This window comes from Alexandromys fortis, unplaced genomic scaffold, assembly GCF_014885135.2.
Source record: "Alexandromys fortis isolate MF-2015 unplaced genomic scaffold, M_Fortis_MF-2015_v1.1 scaffold_36, whole genome shotgun sequence".
NCBI classification, from domain to species: Eukaryota; Metazoa; Chordata; class Mammalia; order Rodentia; family Cricetidae; genus Alexandromys; species Alexandromys fortis.
In genome coordinates this window covers 14,213,357-14,230,843 of record NW_026067915.1, presented here as the reverse complement: position 1 = coordinate 14,230,843, position 17,487 = coordinate 14,213,357, and the positions used below count along the sequence as shown (strand labels likewise).

At 48.5% G+C, this 17,487-nt stretch overlaps 1 protein-coding gene and 1 pseudogene across 1 annotated transcript in view; both read right to left on the bottom strand.

Annotated features, from left to right (window-relative positions):
* Window positions 1-813: 813 nt before the first annotated feature.
* Window positions 814-2,490, bottom strand: LOC126499989 (peripheral myelin protein 22-like; annotated as a pseudogene).
* Window positions 2,491-10,882: 8,392 nt separating this feature from the next.
* Glb1 (galactosidase beta 1) overlaps window positions 10,883-17,487 on the bottom strand; it is a 71,948-nt gene continuing 65,343 nt past the window's right edge. Inside the window, exon 16 of the mRNA XM_050139234.1 lies at window positions 10,883-11,438. Within this exon, the coding sequence (XP_049995191.1) occupies window positions 11,169-11,438 (270 nt within the window). The 3' untranslated portion in view covers window positions 10,883-11,168. The remainder of the gene's footprint in view (window positions 11,439-17,487) is intronic.

Genomic DNA, 17,487 nt, shown 5'->3' with positions numbered 1-17,487 from the left:
GTAATAACAACAGCTAGGTACGAAAGCAGTTGCGGACCGTTTATACCACATGCAATTATTCAGGTCTCCATTCTACTTTACGTCATCAGACTGTTAATCGAGTTTCCAGTGAGTGGTTTAGGTGATTAGTAATAACGAGGAATGGCAAATCTATAGCACCACTTCACAGACTCCTTGTCTCCAACTTCTCGTTGAAAGGTGTGGCCCTGGTACTCTGCCTACAAGGACGAGTGTCCCAGAGCCACCAGGATGTTTTTGCAGAGGGCTCTGGTCAGGGTGTGTCGTCTGTGAGTGCGGAGGGCTCCACACAGCGATTCGGGCAGTGGATATTCCTGTGAAATGCACCAGGTCACCCACAGTGTGAAGGCCTTTGGCCATTGGGGGTTTGTCCCCACACTTTGAGGCTGAGTGGGAGGGAGGTATCTGATTTTAGATGAAAGGGGCCACATGGGAGATTTTTATGTCTGAGCAAAACAAATGATAAAAACAAAAACAAAGATACTGAGCTTGGTTATAGTGTTAAGATGTAAAGTTCTTTAAGATTCAATGCGAGGCTGACAGTCAACATAAAAAGCAAACAATCCTATGTACATATATGCAAAAAGTGTTATAAATAGGTTTTATAAACCATAGTTATTACATACACCTTAAATTGACAGCGATCCCCACTCAACAGCGTTCTGTTTGGTTTGAATTGAGTTGAGCTTTGGGGCTAGCTCTTTTGGTTTGTTGGGTTTGATTTCTAGTTTCTTTTCTCCCTCCCCGTGTACCCTATGCACGCTCAGAGCCTAGACGGATGGTGCATCGGGTGCCTCATTCACGTTTCCATAGGATTACGTAGACGATGCTACTGAGGCGGGCCAGGGGAAAGGCCACCCAGGCCAGGATGTAGGCGAAGCCCCATGGGAGTATTCAGTGTTGGCCTGCCACTCTCTGTGCCTCACTGTGTAGATGGCCACTGTACTCAACACGCAAAGGCCAGCAAGGATTTGGAAGAGTCTGGTGATGTAAATGCGGCTGCCTTCAGTGAGGGTGAAGAGCTGGCAGAAGAACAGGAACAGAGAGGACGCTGAAGATGACAGAAAGGACCACGGAGGCCTGGACAGACTGCAGCCATTTGCTCGCCGATGGCGAGGAGCAATGTTGGACAGCTCCAGAGAAGGTCGTGGTACAGTTCTGCCGGAGATCCGTGTTGTGTCCACTGCCCACGAGCCATTGGCTCGTGATGGTGGAGACGAACAGCAACTCTAGCACAGCGACGTGGAGGAACAGGGTCCCAACAACAGCAGGAACATGGTGACTGGGAGTTGGGCTCGGCTCGGTGGAGCGGTGCTTGCAGCTCAAAGGGACAGCTGTCTCAGAGTAGTGTGGCCTCAGGCACAAACTCTGGTGCCACCTCTGGGTTGCTGGTGTCCCCCAAAGACAGCTGTGCTTTGGGGTTGTGCATGCCTGTTGGGAGCAGTGAGACCCCAGATCCTGAATTTCTTGTAAACAACTTGTTTTCCCCTGATCTGAGTGCCTACAGCTGCTCTGAGCACGAGACCTTCAGGAGTTCCTGATGGCAGCAGAGTGGTTTCTGGTGGGTTTAGCTTGGGTGTGGCTATCTCTATATAATCTGCCCCTGAACACAATAAAGGGGGCATTCTTGGGGAATTCAAGGATGACCCGTGTCGCTGTCTCTCTGTCTGTGTGTGTCTGTGTATTTTAACCTCCAGCCCCCTTGCCCGAAGCTCGCGAACTGGGTGCCAGCGCACAGAGCGCAGACACGGGGGCGCAGTGCTTGGCACACGCCTGTTTTTGTTTTTTAATTTTTAAAATTTTCTTGGGGGCTGGAGATATGGCTCAGCGGTTAAGAGCACTGATTGCTCTTCCAGAAAACCGGGGTTCAATTCCCAGCACCCACATGGCAGCTCACACCTGTCTGAAAATGCAGTTCCACAAGATCTGACACCTTCCCACTAATGCACATAAAATAAAGTTAAATAAATCATTAAATTTTTTTTAATTTTCTTGATTTTTTTAATTTTAAAATATTTAAATTACATCTATTTTTTGTGGGACACCTGTGTCATGGAGTACATGCAGAGGTCAGAGGACAACTCTCTCCCTTAACCATGTGGGAACTGGGAATCGAACTCAGGTCATCAGGCTTTGCAGCAAGCCTCTATCCCTGATGAGCCATCTCATCAACCCCTGGTTTTGATTTTTGAGACAGGTTCTCAGTGATGCAACAACTCAGGCTGACCTTGCACTTACTCTGGTCTTGAACTGAAGGTGATCCTCCTGCCTCAGCCTCCTAAGAGCAGGCACTATAGGCATATAAGGAGTAGCTCTGTGAGGACCGGAGGAGCTATCTCTTTAGGAGCTAGAAGAGGGTGTGCCTACTGTGAAGTTTTCTGGATAGGACACTGTGTTGGTTACTTTTCTTTTGCTCGACACAAGCGAGGAAGAGTTTATAGTCACTCACAGTCTGAGGGTGCAGTCCACCATGGCGGGGGAGGCACCACAGCTCCTGAGGTGGTGAGACAACCTGCATGAGGGAGCTGGTCGCAGGCATCTGCAGTCAGGAACCAGGGATGAACGTTGAGTCCTTCTTACCCAGTCTGGAACTCCACCCCGTGAGATGGTACAGCCCACACTTAGGGTGAGGGGGTCTTCCTTCCTCAGAGAAGCCTCCCTGAAAACACCCTCACAGACACACCCAGAGTTGTGTTTCCATGGTGACCCTAAATTTAGGCAAATTTTTAACAATGCAGATTCACCATCCCTGGCAGGTTCTCAATGATGCAATTTGTCCAATTCAGGACCAACCAAGGAGTTGCTGTGGAGGGGAAGAGAGGAAGAACGAGAAGGAAGAGAAGGAGAGAGATGTTTACAAATACAGGGGAATCTGGCCTGCAAAAGAAGCATCCAACCCAAAGCTCAGCCGGAGGAAGAAACAGCAATAGACAGGATCAGCAATTAGCACGTGAGTTCACGCGACCAAAATCGTGTGGGAAACGCTGTGTGTGGGGAGGCTGCTGACTTGGGCTGAGAAAAACGCCCTGTTAAGAATGAGCAGAAGAGAGAGGACAGCTGCTGCTGGCAGGAGGGCGGTTCCCACCCAAAGGTGTGACCGGAGACGGGTGGGTATCAGTGCCAAACTGCTGTCTACAGCTGAACTCAGTTTCTCTTTTGTGCCTCCAGTCCTTCTGAAGATGGGAACTTGATGATCATCTAAAGTCCTTGTGGTTTTGAAAGGGTGACTTTGACTTTTGTGATTTGCTGATGTCACCACCTGCTGTGTTACTGAATAGATCCACTCTCAAAGGCAGGCCTTCCCCAGGTCCATTGTGGGCATGTGCCTGTGTGTGCCTAGGCATGTAGACTGTGGAGGGCAGCCTAGGGTTCCATCCATCTTTGCTGTTGTTTATTGAGACAGTCCTGGAGCTTGCCAAGCAGGCTGGTTGGCTGCAGAGTCCCTGGGATCCACCTGTCTCTGGCTCCCCATTACTGGAGATAAGGGGTCGGGCTACCATGCCTGGCTCTTTTATTTTCTGGGGATGAAACCCAGATTCTATGGCTTGCATGCTAAGCACTTTACCAACTGAGCAGTCTCTGCAGCCCACAGGCCCACATCTTACTCAGATCTTTTGCAGTCTCGAGACCAGGGAAGTGTTTGGACTTCTCCTGGTCTCCCCTGTGGCTTCAGATGATGTCATGGGGCTGGATACTCAAGGCTTTCTCCTCACTGTGTTCTAGATGGGGTGGGAAGCCTCCCTCCTCTCTCCATTCTGTGCCCAGTCCACTTGAACCTGAAGGTGGCCCTGGTCCATCCACAAAGTCAACTCGCATTGACTACTTCTGAGCCAACACCGTGGGGGGAGCTCCGGGGTCCTGTTCCCTTTCAAGCTTGACCCTGAGGGTGGTGGCTCAGAGACCTGCTTGCTCAGACTCTAAGATGTTATTCTGTGTCCTCCCACCTGAAGAGTCTTACTCCAAAGAGTGAGACGGCTGTGGGATACCTAGTGATGTTCCCCGGCCCCTGGCTCTGTGTGTTTGTGTGCATAATGCATATGTAAGTGTGGAGAACGCATGTATGTGCCCATGAGTGTGGAAGCTGGAGGCCAACCTCAGGCATTCCTTAGGTTAGCCATCATTCTTTTAAGAATTAATTCTTTCTGTTCTTTAATTTTTATTTTATTTTTTTAAAAAGTGGGGCTAGAGACGTGGTTCAGGATTTAAGAGCACTTGCTGCTCTTGCAGAACATCCAGGTTTGGTTCTCAACAAGCACAAAGTGCAGGGGTTCACAACTACCTGTAACTCCAGTCCTCTCTGGCCTCTTTGGGCACCTGCATTCAGATGCACACATTCACACACAGATGCAGATATATATATAGATATTATGTATGTATATATATATACATACATAATTTAAAATAAGAAGTCTTAAAAGTTTTTAAAATAAAATAAGTGTGTGTGTATGTGCACACACACACGTGTACCAAGGCACACACATGTAAAGGTCAGAGGACACGTTGCTAGAGTTGGTTCTCTCCTTCTACCACGTATGTTCCAGAGAATAACCTCAGGTTGTCAGGCCTAGTAACAAGTATCTTTGCCTGCTGAGCCACCTCACTGGCCCTGCCTTGTTCTTTGAGACAGGGTCTCTCACTGGGCCAGAACTTTCTGAGAGGCTGGGTTGGCCAGTCTGTGGGCTCCATATCATGGTCTGTCCTGTCCCTTTAAGAGACAAGCCCTGTGCCAGGCGATGGTGGCTCATGCCTTTAATCCCAGCACTCGGGAGGCAGAGGCAGGCGGATCTCTGTGAGTTCGAGACCAGCCTGGTCTACAAGAGCTAGTTCCAGGACAGGCTCCAAAACCACAGAGAAACCCTGTCTCGAAAAACCAAAAAAAAAAAAAAAAAAAAAGAGACAAGCCCTGTCCACTCCCCCCTCCTTCTGCAGAGGCAAGTGGATCTTCCTTCTGCTTCCAGCCTGAGCTCTCTTCTTTTCTGACTCTCTCCTGAAGAGGTAGCTTTTCCTCTCCTCCATCCTCCCTCTCTCTCTCTCTCTCTCTCTCTCTCTCTCTCTCTCTCTCTCTCTCTCTCTCTGTCTCTCTCTCTGTCTCTGTCTCTCCTTGTCCCCCGTCTTCCTCCCTCTCACCTTTCCCCTTCCCTTCTACAACCCACTAAATAAATACTCATTTTCTCAGCATGGTGTGCTTATTCATCTGTCTCTCACCTGCAGTTGCTCTTTGTGGGACCGGCTGACCTGCTGAGTCTCTCACCCGCCATACAGCTCCCTGCCTGGGATCTGCTGCCCCTCATAGCCCACTGCCTGCTGCCACCTCTCAGGGACCTACAGTGTTTTATTTTTACCCTTATATTCCAGAGATCTGCCTGTCTGTCTCCCTGTTGCTAGGATTGCAAGCAGGTGCCACCACACTCTAGCTGTTGCTTCCTTCTGTCTCCTCTCTCCCTCTCTTTGACCTTAGAAGCCTCTTGCCTCCCAAGGCCTCATCCTGAGGACCAGGACTGAGAAGGGCACACATGTAGCATTTTAGGACACAGATGGAACATCTGTAGCCTGAAAATGGCTAGAGATGAGGAGGTAAAAGTGTGCAAAGAAGACAAAAGGATGGCCAAGCAATCCAGAGGGTGGGAGAACCTCTCCAGACTGAGGTAGCAGGCTGGGAATGTAGCTTGTTGGTGGTGAGGGCCAGCCTGGGCTGCACGAAACACCGTCACAAACAAACATACACACAAACACAGAAGAAAAGGGAGCAAAATCGGTATCACCTCTCAGTGCTATTGAGTTTGTCTGGTGTCCGCTGCGTCAAGGCTTCTGTGGTCTTACAGGTCAGAAGGCGCAGTGTGGGTGAGGGTTTCTGGAACTCAAGGCAGCTGCTCCACATTTGAGTCACGATACAGCAGCAGAGTGTGTAGGATGCCCCTGTCTCTCATGAACTGAATTGTTTGGAACACTCAGATAAACTGTCTAGCCAGAAGAAACAACGGGAGGGGTTAAAAATGGTTTTTTCTTTTAAATGAAATCTTGCATCTTTCAAGAGGACGACACTGGGGTGTCAGACATACCTGAAGGAGTGGTGGCATCACAGGGCCCCAAGCCCCCTGCGCCTTGGCTGAGGGCCTACTGTGTGCAGGCCTTGGCTGAGGGCCTACTGGGGGGCTGGATGTGCTCTGCCAGGTGCCATGGATATAGGAACTGAATGTCACATGAGGGATTGGGAGCCCTTTAATCCTCTTGCCTCAGCCTCCCCTGCGATTGGATCACAGGTGTGAGCCACCTACACACAGTTCTGTTCATTTGTTTCTGAGGCAAGATTTCGTGATGTAGCCCAGGATGGCCTTGAACTTTTGAGACAGGGTTTCTCTGTGTAGTTTTGGAGCTTGTCCTGGAACTTGTTTTGTAGACCAGGCTGGCCTCAAACTCGTAGAAATCCACCTGCCTCTGCCTTCCGAATGCTGGGTTAAAGGCACTTGAACTGGCGGCCTTGAACTTCCTACTTAGCTAAGGATGACCCTGAACTTCTGAGCTTCTGCTTTGCTTCCCAAGTGCTGGAAACAGAAGTGTGTAACTGAAGTGTGTACCATCATAACAGGCTCCTGAGGAAGGACCCAAGTCCTTCGGCTGCTGCTCCTTGGGCCATTGCATGATTCTAAAGTCCACAGGAAAGGAAACAGGATAGATGTAACGAAACCTCCACAAAGTCTCTTTGCTTAGCAAAATTCAAAGCAAAGAGGAAGCAGATGGGATAGACAGACTGCCTGTCAGAACCCTGAGTGAAAGATTTCACCAACAGATAAGAAACAAAGAAACCCAGCCTGGTGCTTCTCAAGCCTGTGTGGGGCTGGCGGGCACGTTCCTAATCTGCACTCAGGTTCCTACCGCCTCCCATCTGGCTAGTTCACCAGGGCCCAAGACAAGCTGAAATGGCCCAAGGAATCCTCGCTGTAAAACACAGGCCAAGGGAACCTAGTGTGGATCAAGCCCTATGCTTTGCCAGTGGGCAGGGACCAAACAGGAACAGGATTCGTTTCAGATCAGCCTCTCGACTTTCCAGTGAGATGGACAGACAGGTACAAAATGATTGCAACTCAATACTCTTAACAGTTTTTAAAAATAACCACTATTGTCGGGAGCAGTGGCACAGGCCTTTAATCCCAGCACTCAGGGTTAGGGTTAGAAGCAGAGGCAGGCGGATCTCTGTGAGTTCCAGGACAGCCGAGGCTAAGTAGAGAGACCCTGTCTCCAAATAAGGAAGAAAGAAAGAGAAGAAAAAAGAGCCCTCTTGGGCTGGCCGTTTTATCTGTTCCATGTAGCTCTGTTGGTAGACAGTTTGCCTAACATAAACCCTGGGTTTGATTCCCAACATAAAACCAATCATGGTAGTTCAGACTTGTAATTCAGGCTCTTGGGTGGTAGTGGCAGGGGGATCAGAAATTTAATGTCATCTACAGCTACATAGTGAACTTGATGCCAGCCTGGGCTCCATGAGACCCTGTTTCGAAGACAAGAGAGGAGTAGTTGCTTTGTGCCTCTTCCAGCTTACTGCAGTGTCTTGCTACATAGCAACAGACACCTTCAAAGCAGCAGGTGAAGGGTGACACATGCCCAGTAGGCAGGAAGTCACTCTTGCTGCTTGAGAGCAGGAACACAGTGGTTTTAAGGAACCAGAACCCCAAAGAGGGACACACTGTAGCCCTTGAGGCCAACCCTGGGCCTGGAGCCTTTTCCATAGGCTGAGTGTCCACTATGGTCCCGGGTCACGGTTAGAGGGTTCTCTGGATGCTGCCATCCCCCCACCTCATCACAGTCAGGCTCCCTATTGCTGAACTGAATACTCGGACAGAAGACAGGATGGAAAGAATCAAGAAACATGTGTGATGTTTAACTTTGTCAACTAGACACAATGTAGATTCACTTGGGAGAAGAGAGCCTTAGATTAGAGGGGTTGACTACAATGGGTTGGCCTTTGGGCAGGTCTGTGGTGGACTGTCTTAATGAATTGATGTGGGAAGATCCAACCCACTGTGGGCGGCACCATTCCCTGGGCAGGGATCTCAGACAGCCCCATGTGGCCAAACTGAGCTAAGCATAAGCGAACCAGCAGGGGCTCACGCACCCAGCTCCCTCTGCTTTTGACTGCGGGGTATATGGCTAGCTTCAAGATCTATCCTGCCACCCTACCCTGCAGTAACAGAACTGGGGGTTGAAACACACCTTTTCCTTCTTAAGCTGCATTTGCCAGCAGGGTGTTCTCACAACAAAAATGAAATCACAACAACAGAAATGAAACTGTAACAACACGCTCTGCGGCAGGTGCTAGCGGGGGTGCCGCGGCAGGTGCTAGCGGAGACGCTCCCAGGGTTGAAGCGATCCAAAAAGCCTACCAAGTGAGGCCCACACTGGAGGAGACCAAGGTGTATGTGTCACTTTCTTGTCACCAATGGTGAGAGAGAGGGAGGGGGACAAGCTAACATGAGTTTTCATAACAAAGTCTGGCCTGTTAGTGTTATTGTTAATTTTATTTTAACCTAGAACTTGCTATGTGGCTATGACCTTGAACTTTGGATTCCTGTAGCCTCTACTTTTTGAGTGCTAGGATTACATGGGTGCCTGACCATACCCTGTTTTTTTCAGTGATGGAGATGGAACCCAGGGTCTCATGCATGCTAGGCAAATCAACTGAGTCATTGGTCCAGTGACTTTTTTTTTTTTTTTTGCCTTTGGAGACACTCTGAAGGTCCAGAGAGTCTGGAGGGCCTAAATTTGTGGGATGCTTCCTTAGATTTGGGGAAATCCTTTAGACTGTGGCAATATACACCTTTAATCCCAGCACTTGGCAGGCAGAGACAGGCAGATCTCTGTGAGTTAGAGGCCAGCCTGGTCTACAGAGTGAGTTCCAAGACAGCTAGAACTACATAGAGAAACTCTGTCTAGGAAAAAAAGAAAAAACAACAAAATGTCTGGTGTCCTCAGTGCAAATTTCCAGATAGCCGAGGGGCTGCTCTGACATTCAGGGGCTGGGACGACGTCACCAAAAGTCAGCTCATTCCCTCCCACTCCTGGACAGTCACCTGACGCTCCTGAGCCCACACATGGTATTGTACCATGACCTAGACAGGTCCCTCACAGTGACTAAGAAGTGACTTCAGAAATTGACCTTTTATTTTTCATAGAAGAAAGAAATAAAGACCAAGACCACAGGAGATGGTTTGCTGTTCCTGTCACTTGACAAAGGACACAGGGCTGGTTGGGGAAATAGTAGAACCCCTGGCTCAGATCAGGGCTAAGCAATTTCATTTTGAATAAACTGGAATTATCAAGAATCAAAAATGGACAGGCCAACAAACAACAAAATGATACCAGACCATGGAGAAAAAAGGCCCGGGGATGTAGCTCTGTCAGTGGAGGGTCTGCCTAACACGCATGAATCCCTGGGTAAAAATAGCATGGTAGTGTATGCTTGTAATCCCAGCACACAGGAAGTGAGACCACAAGGATCAGAAATTAAAGGTTATCCTTGGCTACATGATGAGCTCAAGGCCAGCCTGGGCTACATGGGAACTCTGTTTCAAAAAAAAAAAAAGCAAAAGAAGGCTGTGGAGAAGGCTCAGTAGGTAAAAGCACTTGCCAAACAAGCGTGAGGACTCGAGTCTGGACCTCGGGGAGTCACGTAAAACCTGGGTGCAGTAGTGTGCATGAGTCGGCAAATTTGAGGTTCCTGTGGGGGGGTGGGAGGAGGGGACAGGAAAGGCTCAGAAGCTTCTAGGCCAACCAGTCTGCGGTATGTCGTGCGTGGACCACAGGAGATCCTGTTTCTTTTTTATTTTTTTAAAAAATATTTATTTATTATGTAAACAATATTCTGTCTGTATGCCTGAAGGCCAGAAGAAGGCGCCAGACCTCTTTACAGATGGTTGTGAGCCACCATGTGGTTGCTGGGAATTGAACTCAGGACCTTTGGAAGAGCAGGCAATGCTCTTAACCACTGAGCCATCTCTCCAGCCCATGTTTCAACCAAGGTGGAAAGCAGGGACCAACACTGATTGTCCTCTGCCCATCACATGCATGCGATCACGTGAGCATGTCTGGACATGGATGGGGGCCTGCATGCCCCCACCCCCCTCCCCCCACCCCCTCCCCCTCCCCCCTTTAAAGTATAGTCGAGAAAAAGGGACAAACTACTCAAATGTTTGCCATTCAGATATAATCAAAGTCACTGTTTTGAGACCGGGTTACTTGTAGCCCAAGGCCTTGAGCCCACTAAAAAGGAGAACCTTGAACTTGGAACCTGGAACTGCCTGGATGCCACTACCGGTGTGTAGTAGCATGCCTGGTTTTATGGAGTCTCAGGGACGGACACAGTGCTCCCTGCATGGTAAACATGTTGTTTTACCAGCATAGCTACATCCCAGCCCCACATTAGCAGGGCCTCAAACACAAGCAGTATATTTTATAAATCTAATATGAGCCTAGACACTAAGGCATTCCTGAGCAATGACACCCAACATGGACCTCTGACCTATACACATACATGCATGCACATGCATCTGCATACATGCATGAACACACACACACACACAAAACCCTATTCAATTGTGTAGAGCGACCATACCACCTACTTGGGGCAACTGTTAATCATTTAGGTGGTTTGTATAACTGTAGATTTCTTACCCAGTGGAGGACACAGAGATTCAGAAACAGTCACATCAGGACCAGAAAAGCAGCCGTTTGCTAGTCCAAATCAGACCTCTCTTCTACCCACTTTGAACCTCAAGCTAGTGAAGTGGCTTTACCCAGCCTACTCAAGTCTAGTTGAGATTTAAGTCAGACCGTGGAGCTCGGTACCCGCCTGATATTAACAACAGGGCCATCACCACATGAGTAAAAATTTTATTCAGGAGAAAGACATGATTGTTTCAAATCAAAAGGGACATTATTCAAGTTTTGTTCCAACTCTGCACTCCAGGTGTGCGTGTTCCTGTGAGGTCCGCTCCCTTCGGCCTTCCTGGCGGCCACAAGAGTGGGAGGCCAGGCAATGGGAGGCTGTAGAGATACCAGCAGGATACACACAGCCCATAAATTTATCTTCCACTGTAGCAAGTAAAGGATGACCCAAGCAGCCAGTGCAGGCCTGTGGTCCTAGAGGCTCACGGTCATCACAGGGTGTTCAGCTGCGAGTCTTGACCAGACCGATCTGGAAAACGGCCACTGATGACCAGGGAGCTGCCAATAACTGGCCTGTCAACGAACTCCACGGTGCACAGCTCTGAGGTCCCATCAGCGCAGGGTGCATGCTCCAGTTCCAGCATCGTGATGTTGTTTGGGGCTGAAGTCGTCAGGATGTGTCTCGGCACAAACAAGGTCATCTGGGGGCCCCGTGCGGGCCAGTACCGACCAAGGTTAAAGCCGTTGATCCACACTTGACCCTGAGGAGAGAGAGAGAAACCATCAGCCGTGGAAACAGTAGTAGCTGAAGGGGCAAGAGGTGCCCCATCGAATCAGGCTGAGGATCGGGCACCCTCAATCCTGCATCCCACTATCTCATGCTGGGGGAGAAGAATGGCAGGGCTTACCCCAAATGACAATCCCTGCTGCAACAAAAATGCATTTGGAGCCCCAGACTCCAGAAGCTAGCGGCTTCAGTCCTGGAGCACCTCAGCACATTCTGCCTCTATCCTGGCTCCCAAGTGCTGCCCGCCTGTACAGCAGCCCTCCCTGCCACAGCTGCCACACCCTCCAGCAGGTGAGTCTCTGCTTTCTGCCCCACAGAGGGGCTTAGTTGTGCTGTCTGATGTGCATAAAGCCCACAGTCGGAGAACCGTCCTCCAAACAACCCAAGATGAGTGTGAGGGTGTGTGGGGCGGGTGCTGCCATCTCGGCACTTGAGAGGATTGCTTTGAGTCTGAAGCTAGCCTGGGCCATTTAGTGAGCTTAAGTCACAGAAAGAGAAAAGATGAGTATGGGGGCAGGGGCTTACTCAGCAGAGTGTCCATGTCATTGTGTTTATGTAGCATGGATTCTAATTGGTCTTCTTAATAAAAACTCGGAGTTAGCTATGCGGGGTGAAAGCTGAAGGATCAGAGAAGCAGAGCGGCAGCCTCTAGAGTTCTCACCTCTACCAGTGCTAAGACCAAAGGGGCGATCCTGTCCTCAGACTGCCCTGAGCTCCTGTCTCCTCCAGCCTTATGTTCCTCTCTCTGTCCAGCCATATCCCTTCCTGTCTCCACCTCCTTAGTGCTGGGATTAAAGGCGTGCGTCTCCCAAATACTGGAATTATAGGTGTGAGCCACCACAGCCTGGCTCTGTTTCTCTTTTAGACTGGATCAATTTTGTGTAGCCCAGGGTGGCCTCGAACTCACAGAGATCCGCCTGCCTCTGCCTCTCAAGTGCTAGGATCAAAGGCGTGCGCCACCACTTTCTGGCCTGGCTTCTCGTCTTATTCTTCCCACTTCCTAGCTGTCTGTCCTCAGGCAGGTCTCCACTTCAGTTTTCCCTCCCCAGGGACAGTGACAACAGTCTACAGTCTGAGAATGACCCCCACAGCAACCTAAGATGAAAGTGTGGGCGTTGCCATTTCAGCACGTGGGAGGCCCCAGCAGGAGGACTGTCGGGAATTTCTGGTGGCCACCCTAGCACCTGGCACAGGGGCTGTGCTCCTGGGTGGATCTGAGCAGCCTTCTTCCAACACTGAGGCAAAGCTCGCTGCGTGCACGGCCCACAGAAGGAGGTCAGCGACTCATAACTGCCTGTCTGTTGGATTAAGTCATTTAGAAAAGGGTAGCAGTTTCGAAGTTCTCAGAACTGCTCTGCTCTTGTTTTTACCATGGGATCCGTTATCTCCCTCTGTCCTGAAAGGCAGAAGCCATAACAGTTTCCCCGGCCTTTATCAGCTCCATCTCTGCCAGAGCCTTTGTTTTCAGTCTTAGAGCCCAGCTCCCGATTTCATTTGCCATGCATTAGTTTTGACGAATTTTTTTGACTACATGCAACCGTACATAAACAGGCTGGGAAGATGGCCCAGTGGGTGACAGCCCTTGCTGGACAAGCGTGAGCACCAAGTTCAAATCCCCAGCCGTCACGTCTCTTAGAGCAGCCGCCAGCACGGGAGTGCAAAGGAGAATGTTTTTTTCAGTTTTTAAAATGAGCTAAAATAATGTCTACTCTAAATCTTTTGATTACATTTGTGTGTGTGTCATGGCACATGTTGTGGTCAGAGGACGACTTGTAGGGGTCGGTCTTCCCCTTCCTCATGTGGGTCCTAGGGATTGACTGAGGTCCCCAGGCTTGGTGGCAACCACCTTACCCACTGAGCTGTGTCACTGTGAAGCAGATTTAAAGATAAACAGGAGCACTGACTGAAGACAGGGCTGAGGTACGGAGGGAGGCCTATGATTTCATCAGGACACACTCCACCATCTCTCCAGCCTCCCAGCCACGCTCCACAGGGAGCCTGTTTCATCTGCATCATCAACTTGGCTGGAGGTAGAATCATCATGAAAACACATCTCTGGAGGTGCCTATAAGGGAGTTTCTATACTTGTTTAACTGAGGAGGGAGACCTACCCTGAGGTGGGCGGCACCATCCCATGGGCTGGATAAAAGGAGAATGTGGGCCAAGCACCAACATTCCCCTCTCTGCTTCCTGTGGATGCCGTGTGACCAGCTGCCCTAGCACCTGCCACCAAGCCTTCCCCACCACGGAGGACTGCACTCTCAAACTGTTAATCAAAACCAACCCTTATTGCTATTTATTCATCAAGACGAGGTCTCACTATGCAGCTCTGGCCAGCCTGGAACTCACTATATAGGCTAAGTTGGCCTCTAACCAGAGATTGGCCTGCCTCTGCCTGCTAAATGCTGGGATAAAAGGTGTGCACTCTTCTTGCTTTTTTCTGGTATGTGTTAAGAACAATGAGAAAGTAACTAATACAGAGCCCTAGTTGGTGCTGTGTCTATGAACTGCAGAGTCTGGTCTCTTCTCTGCATGAACACGCACACGTGGCAGCCAGCCCTGGAGGTGCTGTGTCTATGAACTGCAGAGTCTGGTCTCTTCCACTATGTGAACACGCACACGTGGCAGCCAGCCCTGGAGGTACCTACTCCAACTTTCAGCTTCCCCACCGCGTTCCCGCCTCTGCACCTCCCCAGCTGTCCGTGCTCATCCCTTTCTCCATCACCTGAACACCTACACTTGCTCATCTTGCCTGAGCACCGGCACGGCCTCAGACCTAGTACTGTTAGCAGACGCAGTCTCCTGAGCTCACAGTTCACAGCTGCAGTCCCATGTACCCCCTCAGAGGGTAGGGCCATGACCTCTGCATCTTTGCCTTTCTAGTCTAAGTCTTTAACCTCTCTCCTCTTCCAAGTTATTACCAATGTTGGGTATGCCACTGGTTTGGTGACAGGTCTGTCAATCACTTGGGGGCTATAGCACAGACTTGCTATAGAAAAAGACTTTGTTCATGTTATTTGGGCATAATCTAGCACTCATCCAAGGAAAAAATACATGCATGAACATACACTATTGTGCATACTACACAGATATTCAGTATCTACTCAGCTAACTCACTAGGTCATATCTGTTGATAATTCTGCTTGAGACAAGATATGGTGAAGAGGGACTGGAGAGACGGCTCAGCAGTTAAGAACATTGGTTGTGCTTGCCAGGGATCGGGGTTCAGTTCCCAGCACCTACATGGTAGCCCACAGCCACCAGTAGCTTCAGTTTCGGGGGATCCTATGCTCTCGTCCCCTGACCTCCATGGAAACCAGGCCACACTTGTGGTGTACATACAAGAAAGCAAAACACTCACACAGATCAAATCAAAGTTTGACAAAGTCCAAACGAATGAAAAGATACAGCAAAGAGGTGGCATGGAGCTCCACTGGACAGGTTACCTCACGTTCCTCAACTCTCAATTAAGAGTAAGAGTTAAGCTGGGTGGTGGGGACGCACGCCTTTAATCCCAGCACTCGGGAGGCAGAGGCAGGCGGATCTCGGTGAGTTTGAGACCAGCCTGGTCTACAGAGCTAGTTCCAGGACAGGCTCCAAAGCCACAGAGAAAGCCTATCTTGAAAAACCAAAGAGAGAGAGAGAGAGAGAGAGAGAGAGAGAGAGAGAGAGAGAGAGAGAGAGAGAGAGAGAGAAATATTTATTTACTTGTTTTTTTTGGGGGGGTTGATATACATGCTAAAATCATGTATATGATTTTGAGGAAAACTTGTGGAAGTCGGTTCTCTCCCTCCAATATAGCTCAGTAGAAGGACTCTTGCTTAGCAGACTTGGCTAACCTAGGCTAAGTGTGAAATCCTGTCACCAAAGAACAAGAAGAAAGAAAGATACTAAAGTTATTCTTGGGAAATCCAAAGGTTTATGTTAATGAGGTGAGTTCAGGGGTTTAGGGACAAGCGTTAATAACAGAAGAATCAGTGGCTTAGGGGTTGTCCCATGGCAGCCCCAGCTTCTATGGTCCCTGAAAAAGCCTATCTCTGACCATCTCAACCCCGGCACACTCCTGCCCTCTGCTACTAATGCTAAGGTGACAGCAATGCTGAAGTTATTGGAAGTGCCTGACCTACTTCTCAGTTGATCATATAGATCTGTACACTCAAGTGTGTGTGTATGTGTGTGTGTGTGATGTGTGCATATGTGCATGTTTGCACGTGTGTTTTAACTTGATAAGGTCAGCCTTCTGAGCAGTATTTAGAGTGCAGCTTCCTTTCTTTTAAAAAAATTATTTATTTTTTTATTTCACATATACATTGGTGTTTTGCCTGCATGTATGTCTGTGTGAGAGTGTTGGATCCCCTGGAACTGGAGTTGTGAGTTGTCATGCGGATGCTGGAAATAAACCTGGGTCCTCTGAAGAGCAGCCAGGGTTCTTAACTTCTGAGCTGTCTCTCCAGATCCTAGAATGAAACTTTCAATATGGTCTTTTGTTTTGTTTCTGTCTGAAACAGAGTCTCACTACGTAGACCAGTGTGGCCAGGAACTCAGAGATCCATCTATCTTTGACTCTGGAATGCTTGGCAAAGGCATGCACCACTACACCTGGCCCTCAATCCTGTTTTAAGATCTTCAGAAGTTCCTCTAAAAGTGAAAATAGACTTAGCATCGTGGCACAAGACTTTAATTGCAGCACTCAGGAGGCAGAGGCAGATGGATCTCTGCCTTCCGGGCCAGGCTGGTCTATGTAGCCAGTTCGAGGACAGCCAGGGCAGCATAGTGAGAACCTGTCTCTAAAAACCAAAAATAGGGCTGGAGAGATGGCTCAGAGGTTAAGAGCACTGGCTGCTCTTCCAAAGGTCCTGAGTTTAATTCCCAGCAACCACATGGTGGCTCACAACCATCTGTAATGAGGTCTGGTGCCCTCTTCTGGCCTGCAGGCATACACACAGACAAAATATTGTATACATACTAAATAAATAAAATAAAAAAAATAAAAACCAAAAATAACAAACAAGGGTCGATAAATTATACTAAAAGGAAGTCTAGGTACCTGGTGGGGACTCAAAGTGGGAAACAGAGGTCAAGTCCCAAGGTTAAAGGTTCTCACTCCTAACTCGTGACACACTGTGTTGTGAAGCTGAGAGAAAGCTTGATTTTATGGGGTGAAACACAGGGTGGGGGCACAGGTAGAGCTAGACCATAAACAGTTCCCCTGGAATACACAGGGGAACTGATTGCTTCCTTTCCAGACCTGGCAGCTGGCCGCAGGTGCTGCACTTAGACTCACCCAGGGCTTAGTGTAGTAAAAGGAAAACAGCTTTTCGCTTTCTGTGTATTTTAGGAAGTATTCCGTGATAACTGTCAGTTACCATAACAAACACCCAAAACATTCAACTCAGAAAGAAGAAAGGTTTGGAGGTTTCAATCCAGGATTGACTGGCAGGCAGGGTGCTTTTGTGTTCCTGTAAGGATTGGAGGGTTGAAGGGAGGGCTTATTCTTTTTTTTTTTTTAATTTCACTTCTATATTTCAGAAAACCTACTTGAATACACTTTGAAACAAGAGTACAACAAAATAGAATATACTTCAAATGTTGAATATACAAACTATTACAGTTCAAATCTGAACACTGGTACTTTCCCTCTTAAACATCAACTAAAAGAGAAAAAAAGGAGGAAAAAAAAAGGAGGAAAGAAGGAACAAGAATGAGAAAGAAAACAAAGACCAGGTATCAGAGCTACCTGAATTTCCAAACGACAGGAGAACTGATACGGATGTGTCTACTAGTCGCCAGGGCCGACTTGAGTGACGCAGGTATGTTACAGTAAATTTCCTCACAATTAAGAAACCAACAGACTTAAACTACCATATAAAAGGTTACATGTAAATTCTATAACAATACTGTGCTAGGTACAAGATTTAAAATTTTTTTTCTTTAATAAAAAAGCTTTACACAAACAAGCCATTAGCTTATTTCAAGGAAGAAAACAGAAAATTAGTCTAAGGCCTTTGTTTTAAAACAGCTTA